General features: G+C 37.4%; 2 protein-coding genes across 4 annotated transcripts; both read right to left on the bottom strand.

Moving 5' to 3' along the window:
* Positions 1–8: 8 nt before the first annotated feature.
* On the bottom strand, positions 9–1,869 carry LOC113723827 (receptor-like protein kinase FERONIA). Its single transcript, XM_027246795.1, has 2 exons — positions 1,815–1,869; positions 9–976 (listed from the first exon to the last, which is right to left on the bottom strand). Exons 1-2 carry the CDS (start codon positions 1,867–1,869, stop codon positions 9–11), a joined length of 1,023 nt encoding a protein of 340 aa, XP_027102596.1.
* Positions 1,870–8,762: 6,893 nt separating this feature from the next.
* LOC113725700 (uncharacterized) lies at positions 8,763–15,686 on the bottom strand. 3 transcript variants are annotated; one of them, XR_011838906.1, is made up of 13 exons: positions 15,442–15,686; positions 14,447–14,485; positions 13,951–14,321; positions 13,794–13,862; positions 13,292–13,678; positions 11,388–11,490; positions 11,133–11,203; positions 10,693–10,769; positions 10,445–10,523; positions 10,075–10,351; positions 9,768–9,865; positions 9,491–9,546; positions 8,763–9,367 (listed from the first exon to the last, which is right to left on the bottom strand). XR_011838906.1 is itself a non-coding variant. In XM_072074111.1 (11 exons), exons 5-11 carry the CDS (start codon positions 13,385–13,387, stop codon positions 9,789–9,791), a joined length of 780 nt encoding a protein of 259 aa, XP_071930212.1. In that variant the 5' UTR covers positions 13,388–13,678; positions 13,794–13,862; positions 13,951–14,321; positions 14,447–14,485; positions 15,442–15,686; the 3' UTR covers positions 9,605–9,788. The 3 variants fall into 3 exon arrangements, 1 of the variants encoding a protein (XP_071930212.1); XR_011838907.1 differs by having other exon boundaries at positions 13,951–14,357; XM_072074111.1 differs by lacking the exons at positions 8,763–9,367; positions 9,491–9,546 and having other exon boundaries at positions 9,605–9,865.
* Positions 15,687–17,145: the final 1,459 nt, after the last annotated feature.

Raw genomic sequence — 17,145 nt, forward strand, 5'->3', positions numbered from 1 at the left:
GCCTTAGCCTAAGCTATATGATTGTTTATGAGGACTCTGAATTCCATTTGCCCGTTTGTTGACATCTCTGCTCCAAACTGGGAAACATGAAGCCTGACCAAGTATCCAAAGCCTAAATCTGCCGGTATTTTCCATGTAAGCTTGTGCATCTTGTTTGCTCTTGCATCTCTTTCTATTTTCCAGGAGGTTTGGTAAAGTTTTGGTGGTGCAATGAACGCTGGCATGTTTGTGTATTTAATCCTCTTTGCCAAATGGCTCACTTGATGAACTCCAGCAGGTTCTAGCAAGTAATTAGCATCCTCACTCCATCTTCGAAACATGCCAAAATCCTCTATTGGTGAGATAGAGTTCCCGCCAATATTCAACCTCTGAATCACTTCAAGTGCAGTGCTATTGTCAATGACATGGAATCGATTCATCAGATTAACAATGCGGGCACCCAAATCACCGTCAGGTGTGTGGTAAAGACCAGTCGGTATCGAAATTAACTCGATACCATTCACAAAAGCACATGTGTTTCTTGACTTGCTACTCAGAGAAGGGGAAAAAACGATGTTCAATTCCCTATTTTCTTCTACATTCACGCAGAATTCCTTTACAAGGTACTTGACACTTGAAGTATCAGCGGCGTACGAAGCACTAAAGTCCCTTAGGAGGGTGAATGGACCAGCTTTAACAGTGAAAAAGTCCATAGACTTTTCAAAGCCTCGATAGGAAGCAGGGTAAAAATGGAGGCGAATAAATTTCTGACCTGGACTGACCTGAAATGTATAGTAGAATGGAGTGGCAGAGATTCTTGCTGTCGTGTAGGGAACTGGATCAACAGACAATGACGATACTTGAAGTGCAGTTGAGCTTCTTGATTTGCCCCTTGGTTGCAGTGAAGGCATGAACTTCGAGGATGCTTCTCCAATCCATTCACGGCCGTCAAGTGCAGCTGAGTTGCCAACAGAGCCACAGTTTATAGCTACATCACCTATGTCATAGGTAGAGGTGGCAAATCAACCCACTTAACTAAATTTATCCATACCTGTCCATGAATAGATGGGTATGAATATCTTAAATTTTTGTATATGGGTATAAATGGGTTACCCAATAATACCCATTTATTAAATGGGTATTATTGGGTAACCCATCAAACCCAATTAACCCATTTAGAATTCTCTTCCCCCCAAGTCTCTTCTTTTCCCCCACCTTTTTTTTTTCAAAATTTTCATTTTGTCATGATGTTAACTACTTTTGTTTCATTATTATTATTATTATTATTATTATTATTTGTTGGTTTTATCTTATTATTTTATTTTATCTTAGTTTGTTAACTTACTCATTTTTTAGCATTACCAATTTATGATAAATTTTAGCCTATTTTCTTATCTTTATAAAATGAAAATTTAAATTTATATATGAAAAAATGTTAGAGGTTCAAAATTTTTGGATTAAGTTTTTATATTAATTTTTATAGTACTTAGTTCAAATTTTTATATTCTTATTATTTAATTATTAAATAATAGGTAATTTTGTGACATAGAGTATAAATAAAAAAAATTGGTAATTAAGTTTATTGAACATTATAAGTAAATATTTAAAACTAATGATGGGTACAAAGAGTAGTATAAATTGATAACTTAGTTTTCAAAAATAAATTTAAATGAGTTTACAAAAAGTTAAAATAAATGGGTTATAAATGGGTAATTGGGTTACCCAATTCATTTTTTGACTTATCCATTTATACCCATCTAATTAAATGGATATAAATGAGTTGACTCACTTATACCCATTACCCATTTTACCCAACCCAAACCCGTCCAAGTCACCCATTTTGACACCTCTAGTCATAGGTGGCAGTTGCTGGGGTTTTGTAACCGCCATTAACGAAAGCTATAACATGATGATCACCAAAACTGAGCAAGATGTAGGAGTACAAGTATAAAGTAACCCCAAAAACTGGATTCAAGTACATGGGTTCAACTTCAAACAGGCTGGAGTTTCTTCCTTCTGTTCTTTTTGGCCGGGCAATTACTTGGCCAACAATATCTCATATGCAGGTGGTGATTTGCAAGTAAACATAAAAGACGAGAGATTCAATTGGTTGACCTGAAAGCCAACATGAAAAATTTCTTGAATCAAGAACTAGCAAGAAAATTAGATGTGAGACAAATGAATGTGGAAAATTCAATGAAGGACCACAAAGAAGACAATGACAATGGCCAGAGAGTGGAGTCTGCTTAGAATCTGATTGAAACCTCGAAATTTCAAAGAAATGCCATAAAGAAGACAATGACAATGACCAGTGAGCTCGCACTTTTTTTTTGCCAACGAATTAAAATAAAAAAAGTGGGTGACTTTTGCCAACGACGGAGTCATACGCGGTCTGCGTCAAAATTTGTGAAATTGATCGAACGAACTATACAAAAGAAGAAGAAGTATACAAAAGAAAAGCCAGTGAAATTACTTACTATTTTCATTAAATCACGAGAAACTGGAAGTTACTATCTTCAACAGCTCCAGAATAGGTCACGGTTGTTCATGCTGGGTAAAAAGCAAAGAATTGGCAAATATTGTGACTAGAATTGGCTTCAAATCGTGATAGAAATCACTTTCCTTTAGGCTTTATTTGTCCGATATAAAGTGCAATGACCTTGGACAAATATCCTTTAGGATAAGATGAAGTTTTGTTTGTCTTAAACTCTTGCACAAAGCAAGACAAACCCTTTGTGAACTAAGGAGTGCTTTTGAGAGAATAAGGATAGTAGGAAAGTGATTTTCTGCAGCAAACCACTCTCTACTTGATCTCTTTATATAGGAAGATTTGTTTGGGAAACAAAAGACCTCATTAAACACTTGTATGAATAGATTCAAAGTATTGTGTATGAATAGATTCAAAGTATTGTGTACACATTCATGCACTTTAATTCATGCATCTCATGATCATTAGATCAAAACATGAATCTATCCTTTCATTCAATAATTCACATATACATGAATACATTCATAAATAAATGTACATTTTAGAATCATTCACAATACTATACATGTACCAAAAATTAATGAATATACATTAATTACATGTATGTACATCATACAAATTTTGAAAAGTTTCCAACAGTTCACCTATGAGAACAATTTCCAAGAAATGAGAGCAGATTTTCCTTTTCTCATTTTTGCATTTCACATTAGAGGTCATCGAGTTGAAAGGTCCGTGTAGGACCAAAACCACATCTCCCCTTCACTTGTAGCACTTCATTGTCTTCGGTTTTAAGTTGGCAAATGTTCAAACTCTATCATTGAAAAAGTAACTTTTTAGGTTCAATCCGGCAAGAAAAAACTTTGAGGGGTACAAACAAGCATCAAGAAATATCATACACATCAACAAACACGATAGCACAAAATTAGGCTCTGCTCCAAAAAGAAAAAAAACACTCTACAACTGCCATCTATAACAAAGGAAAATCTGGACTGAAACCCAAAGGACTTGACATTCAATGGTCTGTTTATTTATTTCTACAGCACCCTTTGGGAAAGTGGACTAAGAAAGAATGCTGTTGGAAAACTTCTAGTCATACGCCAGATATGGTGTGTCCTGGTAAATATCCTCCAAGTTGAAACGACTATCAAGACCTTGTCCCTTGTAATCTTGGAATCTTGTTTCTGCTTTCTCCTGTAGTTGCAGTGCAAACTTTAGCTTTTCAATGGCATAACTCATCGAGGGCCTTTCTGCTTTCCGAACGCGCAAGCAGTTAAAAGCAATCTTCAAGAATTCAGCTAAGCATGCTGATGCAATTTCCCATTCCACACTCGGGTCGATAATCTCATCCAGTTTCTTTGTTTTTATGTGATTTTTGACCCAATGTTTGAGATACCGTTCATCGTTTCCAACACAGAGTTGGAAATCCTTTGTTTTTTGACAGCACAGAAGCTCCAGTAACACCAAACCGAATGAGTACACATCTGATTTTTCCGACGCTTGCAATCCGGAGGTTATTACTTCAGGAGACAAATACTCCAGCCACGGTAGTTCACTCCTAGAAGGGGCCTTTTCAAGATGAGCAACAGGGCTTAGTTTGGACAACCCGGAATTCAATATCTTAGGACGCAAATCCTCATTCAATAGGATATTTTCCAGCCTAACGTCGTGATGGACAATTGTGCTTCTGGTTCCTTTATGGAGGTAATCCAGTCCCTGCGCCACCCCAATGCCAATCTGGAGCCTGTTCTTCCACTGGAGATGATTAGTTGTTTTGCTGCCATACAGATAGCTTTGGAGGGTTGCAAAGCCAATGTGATCGTAGATAAGGAGGATCTGATCCTGAAGTTTATCGTGACAGTACCCAATCAAGGACAGCAAGTTTGGGTGCCTCAGTCGAGATAGCCTCTCAATCTCATGAGTGCAAACGTCTAAAACTTCCTTGTGACGTCTACCGATTGGAAGCTGGTATATGGAGAACGCGAGTTCTGGGTGCTGTTTCATATGTCCGATGTATACCTTCCTGAGTTCCCCATCTATGATAAAATGATGATGATCAACAGAGATGTCCATAGCTGCTTGGATATCCTTGAGCGAGAACCGAGGACCAGAGACATTGGGTAAAATGAAATGCGTTCTCTTCGTTTGCTTACCTATGTTCCAACCTGCTTTCCACAACCAACCTTTTGATGGCTTTCGTATCAGAGCAGAGTCTCTTTTACTCGACTGCAAGTCTTTTCCATTTGATGTTGAGGCAGTTTTTTGAAGCGGTTTGCTGGTTGTGACTTCATTTGGACGAGAAATGACACTCTCCTCCAGTATTGGAGGTTCCTCATGCTGACTGAGTTGAAATGACTCGGTAGCTCCATTCTCAAAAAGCTGGCCCCCTGCTGTCTCAACCCCTAATACAGAAAACATCGGAGAAAAAATAGGGCTCTCCTGCTGCTCCAGTGCATACTCCAGGTTTGCCACCACTTGAGCCATTGATGGTCGTTTTTTGGGATTGTACTTCAAGCAGTTCTCAACACATTTAACAAATTCTTTAAGACTGTTTGATGGCATTTTCCCTTGTAGACTAGGATCAATAATCTTATCAAGCTCACCTCCTTCAATACAGTCTCGGAAAAATGACAGAAGGCTTCGTTGTTCTTCTGGAGTTCCAGTGTTAATGGCACGTCTCCCAGACAAAACTACCAACAGCACAATGCCAAAGGAGAATACATCGCTTTTTCTTGTTACCCTGTGAGTCGTACAGTAGTCAGGATCCAGATAACCAAGCGTGCCTTTAACATTTGTGCTAATATAGCTCTTGGATTGGGGAATCCTTTCAAGTCTGGATAGTCCGAAATCTGCAATCTTGGATACAAAGTTCTCATCCAGCAGGATGTTTGAATCCTTTACATCCCGGTGTATGACTCCCTCTTCAGTGCTAGTGTGAAGGTATTCCAGTCCACGAGCAGCACCAATGCAGATTCTAAGCCTCTTCTCCCAACCAAGAGGTGCACGATCCTTCACCTTGTTGCCAACTTTATAGAGATTATCAGCAAGTGTGCCACGAGCCATGTACTCGTACACAAGGATCAGCTCCTGGGCTTCATTGCAATAGCCGATCAAAGAGACAAGATGAATGTGCCGGTGCTTGGACAGTATTTCTATTTCAGCCCAAAACTCAGGAGCTCCTTGCTTGGAGCTAGACTTAAGCCTTTTTATGGCAACAAACTGTGAAATACCTTGAATGCACCCTTTATAAACTTTACCGAAGCCTCCCTTGCCAATTATTAGTGCATCACTAAAGTTTTGGGTTGCTGACATGATTTCTGCAAGTGAGAAGCGAGTAAAAGATGGCTCAGTTGTGGCTGCTTCTCTATCTTTTCTTCTCCTATCAAGATGGAACTTCTCTTCCCAAATTTGCCGGAACCTATAGACTATTGCATTGACTAAAATGATTACAATTGTCAGACTGGTCACAACATTATTGCTTCGGCCGAAAGCTAAGAACATGCTATGAATCTTTAGGCTTGAAGCAGCAGAAACTCTTTTTGGAATTGCAGGATTTGGAGTTGCAAGACTGTTCTTAAGGTTGCTCAACTTGAACACCTCTACTCCATTAAGGAGTCCAAGGACTAACTCATCAGGTGACTGTAGGGAAATCAAGAGATCACACTTGCTGCCTTCTTTGTCTCCTTTCATTATCACCACATAGTCCCTGTATACTGGAGTACCTGTGCCACCGCTCCATTTGATCACATCAGCTTGAGTTTCTGCCATCTGATCATTGATGAGGATAGTGAACTCGGATTTATCTTTATCTGCCATCCCAGCATCAAGCACACAGAAATGAAACCTGACTAAATATCCAAAGCCCATATATATGGGTAACTTCCATGTAAAGTTGTACGTCTGGTCTACTTTCAACTTTCCTCCTGCTTTCCAGGATGTCTGGTAAAGTTTCAGTGGCGCAGTGAATGGTGGCATGTTTGGGTGCTTAATACTAAGCACCGGATGGTTCATGCGATAAACTCTGGATTCTAGCAAGAAGTTACTGTCCTCATCCCATCTACGAAACATTCCAAAATCTTCTACTGATGAGATGAAGCTCCCTCCGATGTTCAACCTTTTTATCATTTCAAGCGCAGTGCTATTATCAACACTATAAAATCGGTTTTTCTGACCAACAATAGGAGCACCTGAATCACCATCAGGAGTGTAATAAAGACCAGCTGGCATGGAAATGATCTCAATTCCATTTACAAAAGCATATGGGTTATCTTTTGACACGGTAATCAAAGAGGGTGAAAACGATATACTCAATTTTTTGTTCTCTTCAACATTCAAACAAAATTCCTTGACAATAATATATTTTTCACCAGAACCATCAGCAGTAAGTGAAGGACTGAAGTCCTCAAGGAGGGTGAAAAGACCAGCTTTGACGCTAAACAAGTCAAAAGAATTTTCAAACCCACGATAGGAAGCGGGATAAAAATGCAGGCGGATGATCTTCTGACCTGGACTGACTTGAAATGTGTAGTGGAAGGGAGTTGCAGAGATTCTTGAAATCATGTATGGAATTGGGTCAGCATAGAATGATTTATCGAGTGCAGTTGAGGTTCTTGACTTGCCGGACAGGAATTGTGAGGCTGCTTCTCCAATCCATTCACGGCCATCAAGTGCGGCTGAGTTGCCAACAGAACCACAGTTAATAGCAATATCATCACCTACGTAATATGGAGCCGCTGGGCCTGGAGTACTATAACCCTGAACAGAAGCTATAAAGCGATGGTGACTGACGCCAAGTAGGATGTGTAAAGACAAAGTGACGAGTAAAATTGGCTCAAGATACATAATAGCTTCGTAACTATTGATTCTGCTGAGCTGCTGGACACTGAAGGTTAGATATGTTCCCCTGATTTCTTCTTCTTCTTCTTCTTTTGAATGATGATTTGGAGATGTATAGTTATTGTCTTGGGTGGTGAGTTTGCTATATATTATGGTTTCTTCTTCTTCTTCTGAATGATGATTTGGAGATGTATAGTTAGTGTCTTGGGTGGTGAGTTTGCTATATATTATGGAAAGTAAAGAGGGACACTTGTTTTCCGTTGAGAGGAGAAAGAGCAACGCAAGCCCGGTCAAGATGAATCCGCCAACGCCATCTAAGACGCGTATTGGTTTCCGGTTTGCTACTCGACTTGACATCAAGATAGGAAAATACAAAGAAAGACCCCCATATGATCATCAATGGTATTGAATTTGAAAACGAGAATTTCTTGTACTAGTTGGATTAGGTGAGTCGTATGCAGGGAAAGAAGGACTGCGTGGTTATAAGAATATTTTAAAGATTCCTCCAAATACACATGGTGAAAGGTTATCAGAGGTAGAGAAAGTTACACCACAAGCCTACATAGGCGTAGAGGAGTTTGATTTGAAAAATCAAAATTCTAGATTAGGCTCCATTGTATCTTTGAGCGCAAAAATGCATGCATGCATTCGGTCAGATTTAAACAAGAAGGTAAAAATTCAATAATAATTTGACCTCTTCTGACCGGTCATACGCCAGATATGGTAAATTTCCTCCACTATGTATCAAGTCCTTGTCCCTTGGAATCTTGCTTTCCGCTTTCTCCAGTAGTCGCAGTGCAAGCTTGAGGTTTCAAGTTCTTTCATTTGTGACTTTTGCTTACTATCACTTGTGATTATGGAATTCTCTACTAAGAGGGAACTTTGATTGGATCCCTTTGGTAAATGGTAATATGTTTTTCTTTTTTTGGTCTCCTTTGGTAAAATCACCTTATATGATGGTTTTTACTTTAAGGTGCAAAGTGTACAAGTCATCAAGGATAGAGCTGCCTGCAGAAGCTGATTTTAAACTCGAACCTAAAGACTTGAAATGTCTTAACGTACGTACCTGAGAACTGAAGAATATATATAATTCGTTTGACCTCCTTTTTAGTTACTTTTGCTTTGTGCACCCTCCCCATTTTTACCCATTTGATGTCAGAGAGAGAGAGAGAGGCTGTGGTTTTTGGTTGCGAATTGAATACTAGCTTTGCTTGTTCAGTTGTTCCGGTGACACTACTGTGAATCTTTACTTCACATCATTCAGCATGCTAGGTTGTATTGTTCATTTTGACGACTCCTGAAACGGCCCCTCAATTTCTGTGTCTCTTGCTTTTGCCTTTTGGTTGGCAATCATATTGGTCTTATTTCCAGTATTCTCTATCCCATGGCCCTCAATTGGTTCGAGCTTTGTTTGAAGGGACAGAATATGATGGTAATAATGGTTCTTCGTTAAAAAAAAAAAAAAATGTAAACTATAGACTACTTTCCAATTATGGTGTGAAAGCTGGAGATTACAGGTAATAAGCCCTAGAACTCGACACACACACACACACACACAAAGATGGAGATGGGGGTTTTATAGAAATAAAAAAAAAAAAGAAGGCAGCATCAACCCCATAGTATAGATACGCATCACTCAAACGCAAAGAAATGCTTTAGAAACCCACCCTCCAAATTTCTAGGCCTACAATGGAACACCTAAATTAACTAGGACTGCGACCTAAAAAGTAATCAACAAACCACCATAACATCCTGAACTTACAAGTAGTAATTACCTTCATCCAGGTAGGTTCTAAAGAACTTGTTTCACATAGCACTCGATGTCAGGCAGCATGTCTAATGACTGCTAATGCAACGGAGGCAAAACGCTTGCTGGCTGGAATTTTCTGCACGAGCGAATTGACTCCTCTCACAGCACCGCCCTGAACCTCCAATGCTTTTGGAAAGCCAGTACAATAGCTGGCTTTACTGTCTTTTGATGTCCAAAATGCGGGCACCAGATGGCAAATTTAAGCACTCCCTTGGATATCGTGTGAAAAGAAAGTTCCTCATGTCACCACATGAACCCTTTCATCCGTCCCAATTAACGTGCAGCAAAAGGCAAAATGACTCAAATCAGTTGGTTCCTTAATACAGACATACTCAAAAGGGGCAACATACCATCAACTGTGTTTCGATCTTGTAACATACCGGAACTCGTGTGTGGATCTTGTAGTGCCTCGTTCTTTTGTTCAACCTCCATCGAACTTTGAATACATGAATGCAAATGTATGTTATCACAATTATGCATACTTACATCACATATGCATGTCTCAACTTTTCATTCATTCATAAACTCCAAATGTCTTACAAAGTGTGCTATAAAAGAATTGATTCTATTTAAATGCAATTGACAAATTTTACAAAGATGAGGAATGAAGCAACAGGAGCAACCAAATCCTGAGTTCAAGGAACAGTAAGAACAGACCTCTCAACTGGATCATGCAGTTCAATGTCTTCTTTTAAGTTGAAACCAGCTTCTGATAGCAGCACGGAGACCTCTTTGGTAACTTTTTCCTTTCGCACCTGAAAATAAACACCATATAAGGCACTGTAAATGTAACAAACCAGAGAAGATGCAAATCTTTTTGGTTCAAGGGGAAACTCTATGCCTTAAAAAGGGGAAGGGGAAAGGGAAGACGCAAATTCTGATGCACTCAAACATAACTCTAGCACAACAAGTGCAAATCATCAACCAAAAAATTAATTAAAATAAAAAAAGAATAAAAACTTACTTAGTTCTTCTTCTTCTTTTGTTATTCTTCCTATTAGTCTGTACCCTAGATCAATTGCTTGTGCCATTTCACTGTTGATGAACTGTCGAAATGTCATAGACCTCTCAGAACTATCACCATTAATCTGAAGCTTGATTGGATCCATGGCCTTTTCCCGAGATATGATAAATACGATGGCCAACTCAATGAGTTTGCCCTCCTTAGCATGGAAACAGGCTAATTGATTAATCTTATCTACTTTCTGCGCAAACAAATCAACAGCCTCCAATCGTTCTTTCTGCCACAGGAGTAACCAAATAAGCAATCTTATGCAATATCCTTGCATGAAAAAGATCAATGGTCAAAATCAGACTTAAATAGAGGAACAAACCATTTCAGGAAGGCAAAGCACAATAATCAACTTAAAGATCGATTCATTTTGTTTCCAATGGCTAGTAATTATATCAGACCTACAAAAATAGAAAGAGAAGGGCACGATAACGCCATTAAGTGCATCAACATGTGAACATGTGTGTGAGATGGAGAGAAGAAGCATAAAAGATAACTGCTCTTCCTGGTTCCCATTCCAAAAGTATATAGAAAGTGCAAAATGTGATGGAGAGGGCCTATACATTGTACCTTAATCTATCAACTGCTTTGTGTAGTGGAAGCAGCTCGTCATACTCTGAATCAGTTTCACACCATCCAAAATCAGCCTGCTCAAAAGTAAAAAGATAAATCAATTTTGCTCAAGTTAAGCACATTGATCTTACAGATAAAATCCAAGGTACAAGGTTCTGGTCCATGAAATGACAGTTTACATGAATTTCAGAGATAAAAGAATATATTGAAAATTTTTTATCTTTCATTTCGTCAACGGATATTCATTTTTACAAATTGAAAATCTCAACTGTTTAACATCAAAAAAAGGTAAACCTGCATGCATTAGGAAATAACCTCTTGCATAACTATCATAACATATGACTTACCTCGAGCAAAAACAATTATTTCAAGAAAGAAAAGTAATATAATTTACTTCAGCAAGGAAACTGCAAGAATGGTCCACAAGTTATTCATACCACTCTCTCACATGAATCTAGCAATGGCATCCCATCTGGGAAACAATTCTTCACTCGGGAACGTAGCTCGTCTGTTTAGTTACCAAGAACATTAAAAAAAGCAGGTAGATAAATAACAAATGTCATAGATGAACTCCACCACTTGCGAATTAATGAAATTTCAGGTACAAAGGAAGCATCAGAAAAACATACACACAGAAAGTAAATGAAAAAATGAGATAAAGTTTTATGATTAAGCAAATGACACAGGTGTACCAAATAGCCGCAGTCGTCTTTGGAGATAAGAAGCATCTTCACCGGTCAATTCAAAGCCAGATGAAGCTAACAAATTTGCAACCGCATTTGTTGTTGCAGCATACTACCAAAAAAGCAATTTTCAGACTTAAAAAAAATAATACAGTAATGGAAGTGAAAAGAGATCCACATAAAAGAGTTAACCTTAATTATGAATTTATTCCATTTAGAAATTAAGTAGACATCTAACACACACACAAGAACACAAACCAAATATACATTAAGCCAATTAAACAGCACCCAAGTACAAGAGTGCCAATTCTTAGATGAGGGAATTGTTCCTCCATAAACATAAAATAGGTTAGACTCCTTCAAAGTTATGTTTTTCCTCTCAATTGCTGAGGGCTATAGTCCCCTGTTTACTATCCTCAAAGTCTTTCTGGAAATCCTCTCGTTCTAGTTTACCTTATTACTACAACATGTGTATGTAGCAAAACCTATACTTTTAAGGTGCTCATCATGGACAAGGAAGTACATTTCCTCACAACTACAGCTTCACTGTGTGTAGATATGAGTATTATTAAACATCTGTAAATCGTTGCTCATACAAATAAGTAGAGCAACTCCTTTCAAACTCAACATCATAAGAATCTAATGAAAGAATTCTTTGTTTACACACAAGTATCAACACAAAAGGATCTTCGTTGCCATTAAACTTTGCTCAAAAAACTTCGTTAAGTTGGTTGAAACTTCATTATTACTAGAAGTATTTAATTAGCATGCACCAAGAAAAAGAGTAAATCAAATGGCAGAGAATGTAGCGATGCAAAATAGGCAAAGCTATTTTTGTTATTGGTTTATTTTCGGGCACTTTGATAATTTTTCTGGTTTCTAGAGAGAATATGCACAAGCTTTTTTTTTTTTTACTGTTTCTGCCAAACTCAGAACAACATATCATTTATCCCACAGTGTTTAAAGGCACAAAGCAAACTAGAACGCAAGGAGCCTGCAGGAACTTAAGCGCTAAGTGTAAAACGGAGCGCCTTATTTTTTGGAGGCTACGTGCACATGCATCAATGTTGATAACTTTAAGATGAGATAGAAAATGATGAACACACTGACCTATTTACCCTAATTAGGCGTGCTGTCATTTGAATCTCACCACATCTTACTCCGATTCCTATCCTAGTGCAATTTCAATAAGTTCAAGAGGTTGGTCTTAGGTATTACCCTACCCGGGCCTTAAAAGTCCATCTCGGTGTACTTGTTTCTTTCCCACGAAGGGTTATGATTTCGAGGGATGGAGTTGCAGTTAAATTAAGGTTGATATTTGCTCAACTCCTTTAGGGTATAAGCTTTTCCATACCAATCCAGCACATTGAACTATTCACCTTGAGTTTGGCTTCAAGGTGAAATTGTATTAGTCAATTCTAATATCTCCCAAATAGGAAACAATACAGACTAGTCAAAAGTTGAAGGAGTAACTTCACTAGGCTCTTGGGCATGATGGATAATAATCCGCAACCATTAGACAAGATTAAAGAGCAGAAGAGCACCATGCCAAATCTGATGCTTGAAAAGTATCCAGTGTTTTCCCCAAGAAAGTGATTGACAGTATTAAGAATCTGACAATACAAGTTACTAGCATCAGACAACTCACTAATGAACAAATTGCTTGAGTGACACTGGAAAAACAACATAGGCAAGCAAAGTCTCATGATTCTTCAAACGTCAAGGACATTTCATGCAATCTGTCCTTTATCTATTACAAATACAATGTGCTGTATCAACCTTCATCCTATAGCAGAAATGTAATTTGTGGCAGCAAGGGTTATCTCACTTGCCCAATCAAAAGAACAAATGAGTATAAAAAGGTAATTACCTAAATAAACTAACAAAGTGGATTGGATGTCAGAGATACATACAAAATAAATTGCTTCACTTGCCTCCCATGCAATACGATGTCCAGTCCTCAAAAAAATTTCAGGCAACATCAGTATAGACATCATTGAATTCTGCATTTATCTGCACTCAGCCAACTTGTTGCTTTCCATGAGCTCTAGATCACACACATCATTTGTTAATGCTACTATTTTTTTAACGATGTACTGACACAAGGTGATCCGGTACCCAGAGGCATCATTACTGGGCATGTAAAGATTATCAACTGTCAGATGGGCTTCCGATGATGCTATAAGCAGAGAGGCTAACTCAATTATTTTCCCTTCTGTACCATAACGACAGATAATTTCAGAAGCCTCTGAGGAAGATATCTCATGCATGAGCAACTTCATAGTTTCTATTGGCCCATACTGACACAAAGGAAATCAAAATAAGCACATGTCACTCGTAAAGTCATGCGCATCAATGATCAATCAAACTGATTCCACAACCATATTTTGGGATGACGATTATAAGAATTCTTACCATTCCCTGTCCAATAAGTCTAAAAATCAACCTGTAAAGGACTGTTCTTGGGTCCAGAAAACCCTCCTCCTGAAGCAACCAAAAGAAATGAATCACCAAAAAGAACAGCAACACAGCAAGTGCTGTAAAGGTATCCAAGAAATGATTTGAAATGGACCTAACAGACTGAACAGCAAAGTCAATAGGTAGTAACATCTGACGACCATGTGTATGAATACCAGCAGCTTTCTCATCTGCCCGCATGCCAAATTTGAGAAAATACCTCGTCATCTTAAGAGATAAAACATCTGCTGCAGTATGGAGCAAATTTAATCCAGGCAATTTAAAATATTGGGTCAGATCAGTCTCCTCTTCCAATAGTGCTGCTGCACAATTAAGTGCACTAGAATGTACACACTTATAGAGGATGGAGTATGCCAGTTGAGAGCCATTTCTATTAAAGTCCTCAATAAGTTTATCAACTTGGCTTCTTATAAAATCTACAAGATCATCCTTCTTATCCACCGCAATTAGCTTCTCAATATGTTCCTGAAAAGGATCAATATAACTTCTGTCCATCACCACCTGATATTTTTGAACTGGGTTTAACAAAGTCGAAGCTGAAAAACTATAGAAGTCTTCTATACAATCATGCAGGAAAAGTTTATACTCACAAGTATATCTTCATCCTCGGTATCACTTAGGTACCACTTCTGCAAACAACAGCCAAACATTAGACCCAACTAAGCCTTATAAATTATCACATCCATAAGAAAAGAATATGCAGATATGGATACTCGTTCATATATCAAAACAGTAATAGACAGGAGAAAGAAAGTAAGTGGGACAGCGAAACTCACACCAAAAAGCAAAAAGCAAAAAGAAAATTAAGGACTTTCTGTTGGTCAATAATGGAGAAAAATGCTGAGATAGTGAACTGATTACGCAATAAAACATCAACAAACCAGAAGCCCAACAAAAGCATAGATCAGACAGCAGCACCAAAATGTCTAGTTCAGACTAAAAGGGAAAGACTAGCTTATTGCTAAGGAATGGAAAGAGATATATCCATCAAATATGACGCATCAGGAGGGTATCAGCCATTACATAAAATATATTAAATTTTGTTTTCTTTTTTCCAGAAAAAAATTAAAAAAGTTAATTAATCGTCAGGGAAGTTGAACTTAAGTCTTCAAAGATTGGCCTACCTCTTTATACTTGCTACATCCCTCTTGAGACGATTACAAGACTAAGGACTAATCCCTCTTCTCGTTGTTTTCCTTTAAAGGATCATAAATTATGCACAAAGATCCTATCTTTTGTTTCAGGCATTCGTACTGTATGCAATTATACATGTGTATATCTGTCCAGGAGATGCAAAACAGATGGAGAGAACCCTAAAGGGTAAACAGCAATCGGGAAGATACTATTCCCCAAAGAACACTTCAAAATCGCAGAATGAAATTAGGTAAGCTAAATTCTTCAATTATCCAAAGGACACAACTTTGTTTTTCAATGGTAGCCAAGCACGTTGAGCTCAAACACAACTGTACAAGCTAAGGATACAACTTTGTTTTCCACGGGAAGCCAAACAGTCATGTTCCAGCACAACTTTACAAGCTAAACACCATTTCGCAGCAAGCTAAACAGAACTAGTAGCAACACTTACTTTAGCCATCGCCGCTTAAACGGAGTGCAGGGAAAATTCAACAGCGACCGTGAAAAGGTGGGCTGGTCTCGGCGTTAACCTGAGCTCCACTTCACAGGAGATGAGATTTGAGCTGAAAAAAAAAGGAGGGAAGAGGAACCTCCTTTTAAAGGTGCGTGGCGACCCGAGGCTCAGTTTCCTCTAGATTATTCTTAGATTTCATTAAATCCTTAGGTATATGATAGATTAGATTATAAAATCGTTGTTGTCTCTGAAAAAAAAACAAAGAAGAGAAACCTCTTTTCCTATTTCTTTTCTTTTATTTTGGCTAAAAGTATTTTGTAGTAATAATCAATTAGTCAAATCTTACCCACTTATTTTTTTTTCTTTTTTTTTTTGTAATTTGGATCAAAAATTATTTTGTAGCAATAGGCTAATAGCCAAGCCGACGCAGGGTATGAATTATTTCTACCACTTGGATAATAGGTTATTTCTCCAAATATATTTACTTACATCACCATTATAATTTTCAATACAATTTTTTATTTTTTCAATTATTTTTTTATCTCACATACATAACATCACAAAAAGTACTACAGTAAAAATATCTCAAATAATTTACAATCCAAACAAACATCCAGCTCTTTACCCGTTTCTTGAATGGGATTATGTATAGCTTGTTATGTTAAATTTGGAAGTCACAAATCACATTATTGTGCGTAAAGAAAACAAATATTACACTATTAATAAATTTGAATTTCCATAATGTAATAGCTTAAAGTTCAAAGCACACTATAAAATTCTGAGCATGTGAAAATATGCTCATTGAAGATGAGCCAGAAGGAGGGGAATTAATTCCTAATTGAATCTCAAGAACATTATTGATAAACTGTAAAGTTAACTTGTCCCAAAAAGAAATTTTTTTTTTGTGTATAAAAATAATTAAATAGAAGAACATACTCGTACATATGGTAGTGATTGGTTTTAAAAATGCTGTAGCAGGGAAAGAAAGATACATGTAAATAGAGACCAATACCTTATACATAAAGGCCAAACAAAGCCTTTTGAGTAATATATTAAGATTAAATTTTCCAAACTTTCGTAAGTAAAAATAAATTACTAAGCCAAATTGTACATGCAAAAATATGGAAATGGAAACGTTGAAGGTATAGTAATTTTAAAAAAAAGGGACAATTGCGTATTAATTGACGGTGACTCGAATTAAAAAACAAACTTTCATACATTTAATTAAAGCAGTACAAAACATAGGATGGAAGTTTAGAAGATTAGAGAAAACTAAAACAAGAAACACACTTGAAAAAAAAAAAAAAAAGAGACCAATGGGTGAAAGGAAAATATATTATTATTCTAAAAAATAACAGAAAAACATTGTGTTTGGATACCCCAATTATCCCAAATAATATTTCGCTTGCATCATAAACACATTTCCCAACCAACCTTTTTATATTCCCAATCATCTTTTTATCTCACATACATCACATCACAAAAAGTGCTACAGTAATTATTCCAAATAATATTTCAAATAATACACTGTCCAAATTACTATTGTACATATTAATCATGGCTCTAATTGGTAATCTGTGACGCTTAGAAGGAAAATCTACAAGAATCGGCTGGGCATCAACAACTAACGACTTACTACAGGAAATTGCCCCTCAATCTAGAATTTGCAAGCTTGAGTGAAGTGATGGTGGTTTAAACACT

The sequence above is a fragment of the Coffea arabica genome, chromosome 2c (assembly GCF_036785885.1).
Source record: "Coffea arabica cultivar ET-39 chromosome 2c, Coffea Arabica ET-39 HiFi, whole genome shotgun sequence".
NCBI classification, from domain to species: domain Eukaryota; kingdom Viridiplantae; phylum Streptophyta; class Magnoliopsida; order Gentianales; family Rubiaceae; genus Coffea; species Coffea arabica.

Coding starts and splice junctions, on each gene's coding strand:
- LOC113725700 (XM_072074111.1), bottom strand. CDS start 13,387: ATGCAGAATTCAATGATGTCTATACTGATGTTGCCTGAAATTTTTTTG. Junction 10,770..11,132: donor TAGATTCATGTGAGAGAGTG/GTATGAATAACT, acceptor ACTTTTGAGCAG/GCTGATTTTGGATGGTGTGA. Junction 9,866..10,074: donor AAAAGAAGAAGAAGAACTAA/GTAAGTTTTTAT, acceptor GTTTATTTTCAG/GTGCGAAAGGAAAAAGTTAC.
- LOC113723827 (XM_027246795.1), bottom strand. CDS start 1,869: ATGGCGGTTACAAAACCCCAGCAACTGCCACCTATGACTAGAGGTGTC. Junction 977..1,814: donor GACTAGAGGTGTCAAAATGG/GTGACTTGGACG, acceptor CCTATGACATAG/GTGATGTAGCTATAAACTGT.